Source organism: Rhinoraja longicauda, chromosome 5 (assembly GCF_053455715.1).
Source record: "Rhinoraja longicauda isolate Sanriku21f chromosome 5, sRhiLon1.1, whole genome shotgun sequence".
In the NCBI taxonomy this organism is placed as follows: Eukaryota; Metazoa; Chordata; class Chondrichthyes; order Rajiformes; family Arhynchobatidae; genus Rhinoraja; species Rhinoraja longicauda.
The window spans coordinates 2,968,188-2,971,798 of NC_135957.1; the positions used below are offsets into that span (position 1 = coordinate 2,968,188).

Consider the following 3,611-nt stretch of genomic DNA (forward strand, 5'->3'; position numbering starts at 1 on the left):
CTCCAGCACACACAGGGTTACTCTCTCTCTCTCTCTCCAGCACACACAGGGTTACTCTCTCTCTCCAGCGCACACAGGGTTACTCTCTCTCTCCAGCACACACAGGGTTACTCTCTCTCTCTCTCTCCAGCACACACAGGGTTACTCTCTCTCTCTCTCTCTCTCTCTCTCTCCAGCACACACAGGGTTACTCTCTCTCTCTCTCTCTCTCCAGCACACACAGGGTTACTCTCTCTCTCTCTCTCTCTCTCTCCAGCACACACAGGGTTACTCTCTCTCTCTCTCTCTCTCTCCAGCACACACAGGGTTACTCTCTCTCTCTCTCTCTCTCTCTCTCTCTCTCTCTCTCTCTCTCTCTCTCTCTCTCTCTCTCTCTCTCTCTCTCTCTCTCTCCAGCACACACAGGGTTACTCTCTCTCTCCAGCACACACAGGGTTACTCTCTCTCTCTCTCTCTCTCTCTCTCTCTCTCTCTCTCTCTCCAGCACACACAGGGTTACCTCTCTCTCCAGCACACACAGGGTTACTCTCTCTCCCTCTCTCTCCAGCACACACAGGGTTACTCTCTCTCTCTCTCTCTCCAGCACACACAGGGTTACTCTCTCTCTCTCTCTCTCTCTCTCTCTCTCTCCAGCACACACAGGGTTACTCTCTCTCTCTCTCTCTCTCTCTCTCTCTCTCTCCAGCACACACAGGGTTACTCTCTCTCTCTCTCTCTCTCTCTCTCTCCAGCACACACAGGGTTACTCTCTCTCTCTCTCTCTCTCTCTCTCTCTCTCTCCAGCACACACAGGGTTACTCTCTCTCTCTCTCTCTCTCTCTCTCTCTCTCTCTCTCTCTCCAGCACACACAGGGTTACTCTCTCTCTCTCTCTCTCTCTCTCTCTCTCTCTCTCTCCAGCACATACAGGGTTACTCTCTCTCTCTCTCTCTCTCCAGCACACACAGGGTTACTCTCTCTCTCTCTCTCTCTCTCTCTCCAGCACACACAGGGTTACTCTCTCTCTCTCTCTCTCTCTCTCTCTCCAGCACACACAGGGTTACTCTCTCTCTCTCTCTCTCTCTCTCCAGCACACACAGGGTTACCTCTCTCTCCAGCACACACAGGGTTACTCTCTCTCTCTCTCTCTCTCTCTCCAGCACACACAGGGTTACTCTCTCTCTCTCTCTCTCTCTCTCTCTCTCCAGCACACACAGGGTTACTCTCTCTCTCTCTCTCTCTCTCTCTCTCTCTCTCTCTCTCTCTCTCTCTCTCCAGCACACACAGGGTTACTCTCTCTCTCTCTCTCTCTCTCTCTCCAGCACACACAGGGTTACTCTCTCTCTCTCTCTCTCTCTCTCTCTCCAGCACACACAGGGTTACTCTCTCTCTCTCTCTCTCTCTCTCTCTCTCCAGCACACACAGGGTTACCTCTCTCTCCAGCACACACAGGGTTACTCTCTCTCTCTCTCTCTCTCTCTCCAGCACACACAGGGTTACTCTCTCTCTCTCTCTCTCTCTCTCCAGCACACACAGGGTTACTCTCTCTCTCTCTCTCTCTCTCTCCAGCACACACAGGGTTACTCTCTCTCTCTCTTTCTGTGGGCCTGTGTCAGGCGCTAAGATGGCGGACGGGGAGCTGAATGTGGACAGTCTGATCGCCCGCCTACTGGAGGGTGAGTGAGTGAGGGACGGACACCCACACACCCACCCACACACCCACCCACACACCCACCCACACCCACACACACACCCACACACCCACCCACACACCCACACACCCACCCACACACCCACCCACACCCACACACCCACACACACACACAGACACACACACCCACACCCACACACCCACCCACACCCACACACCCACACACACACACAGACACACACACCCACACAGACACACACACGGACTCACCGAGCCACGGGCCCCTCGCAGCGCGGAGAGAAGGTTCCAGTGCTGTCTCCACCTCAGGCCGGCCCGGCCCGGGCCTGGAGAGAGAGAGCGAGAGAGAGAGCGAGAGAAGGTTCTAGCGCTCTATTTGTCTCTCCCTGTCGCCCGAGAGGAGGCCTTTACCTCAGTCCCGGCGGAGTGAGTGAGTGAGGGAGTGAGGGAAGGAGGGAGGGGGAGAAGGTTCGAGTGTTGTCTTCACCTCAGGCCGGCCCGGGGTGAGGGGGTGAGGGGAGAGAAGGTTCTAGTGCTGCCCGCCCGGCTGCCCGCCCGCTGCCTTCACCTCAGCGGGCCCGGCGGTGAGGGAGAAGGTTCGAGACCTGCCTGCACCTCCACCTCAACAGGCCCGGCCGGGTAAGGGAGCGAGAGAAGGTTCTAGTGTTGCCCGCCCGCCCGCCCGCCCGCCCGCTGCCTTTACCTCAGGCCCAGGGTGAGGGGGAGAAGGTTCTAGTGCTGTCCTCACCACCACCTCAGCGGGCCCGGGGTGATGGGGAGAGAGGGTGGGGAGTGATGGCCGTCGCCCTCCCTCCCTCCACCCCACCCCGGGTACAGCCGGGCCCTGTGTCCACCCCACCCCGGGTACAGCCGGGCCCTGTGTCCACCCCACCCCGGGCCCTGTGTCCCCCCCCACCCCGGGCCCTGTGTCCCCCCCACCCCGGGCCCTGTGTCCCCACCCACCCCGGGTACAGCCGGGCCCTGTGTCCCCCCCACCCCGGGCCCTGTGTCCCCCCCACCCCGGGCCCTGTGTCCCCCCCCACCCCGGGCCCTGTGTCCCCCCCCACCCCGGGCCCTGTGTCCCCCCCACCCCGGGTACAGCCGGGCCCTGTGTCCCCCCCACCCCGGGTACAGACGGGCCCTGTGTCCACCCCCACCCCGGGTACAGCCGGGCCCTGTGTCCCCCCCCACCCCGGGTACAGACGGGCCCTGTGTCCTCCCCACCCCGGGTACAGACGGGCCCTGTGTCCACCCCGGGCCCTGTGTCCACCCCGGGTACAGCCGGGCCCTGTGTCCACCCCACCCCGGGTACAGCCGGGCCCTGTGTCCCCCCCCACCCCGGGTACAGACGGGCCCTGTGTCCTCCCCACCCCGGGTACAGACGGGCCCTGTGTCCACCCCGGGCCCTGTGTCCACCCCGGGTACAGCCGGGCCCTGTGTCCACCCCGGGTACAGCCGGGCCCTGTGTCCACCCCACCCCGGGTACAGCCGGGCCCTGTGTCCACCCCGGGTACAGCCGGGCCCTGTGTCCACCCCACCCCGGGTACAGCCGGGCCCTGTGTCCCCCCCCCCACCCCGGGTACAGACGGGCCCTGTGTCCACCCCGGGCCCTGTGTCCACCCCGGGTACAGCCGGGCCCTGTGTCCACCCCACCCCGGGTACAGCCGGGCCCTGTGTCCCCCCCCACCCCGGGTACAGCCGGGCCCTGTGTCCCCCCCCACCCCGGGTACAGCCGGGCCCTGTGTCCCCCCCCACCCCGGGTACAGCCGGGCCCTGTGTCCACCCCACCCCGGGTACAGACGGGCCCTGTGTCCACCCCACCCCGGGTACAGCCGGGCCCTGTGTCCCCCCCACCCCGGGTACAGCCGGGCCCTGTGTCCTCCCCACCCCGGGTACAGCCGGGCCCTGTGTCCACCCCACCCCGGGTACAGCCGGGCCCTGTGTCCACCCCACCCCGGGTACAG

General features: G+C 63.5%; 1 protein-coding gene across 2 annotated transcripts in view; it reads left to right on the top strand.

The window, feature by feature from the left end:
* The first annotated feature begins 1,546 nt into the window (after positions 1 to 1,546).
* Positions 1,547 to 3,611, top strand: part of LOC144593347 (serine/threonine-protein phosphatase PP1-beta catalytic subunit) — a 134,712-nt gene continuing 132,647 nt past the window's right edge. Inside the window, exon 1 of one of the 2 annotated variants that reach the window (XM_078398785.1) lies at positions 1,547 to 1,654. In XM_078398785.1, coding sequence (XP_078254911.1) covers positions 1,603 to 1,654 — 52 coding nt within the window. In that variant the 5' untranslated portion in view covers positions 1,547 to 1,602. Of the gene's footprint in view, positions 1,655 to 1,938; positions 2,078 to 3,611 lie in introns of those variants that run through there. The other variant, XM_078398786.1, reaches the window with a different exon arrangement.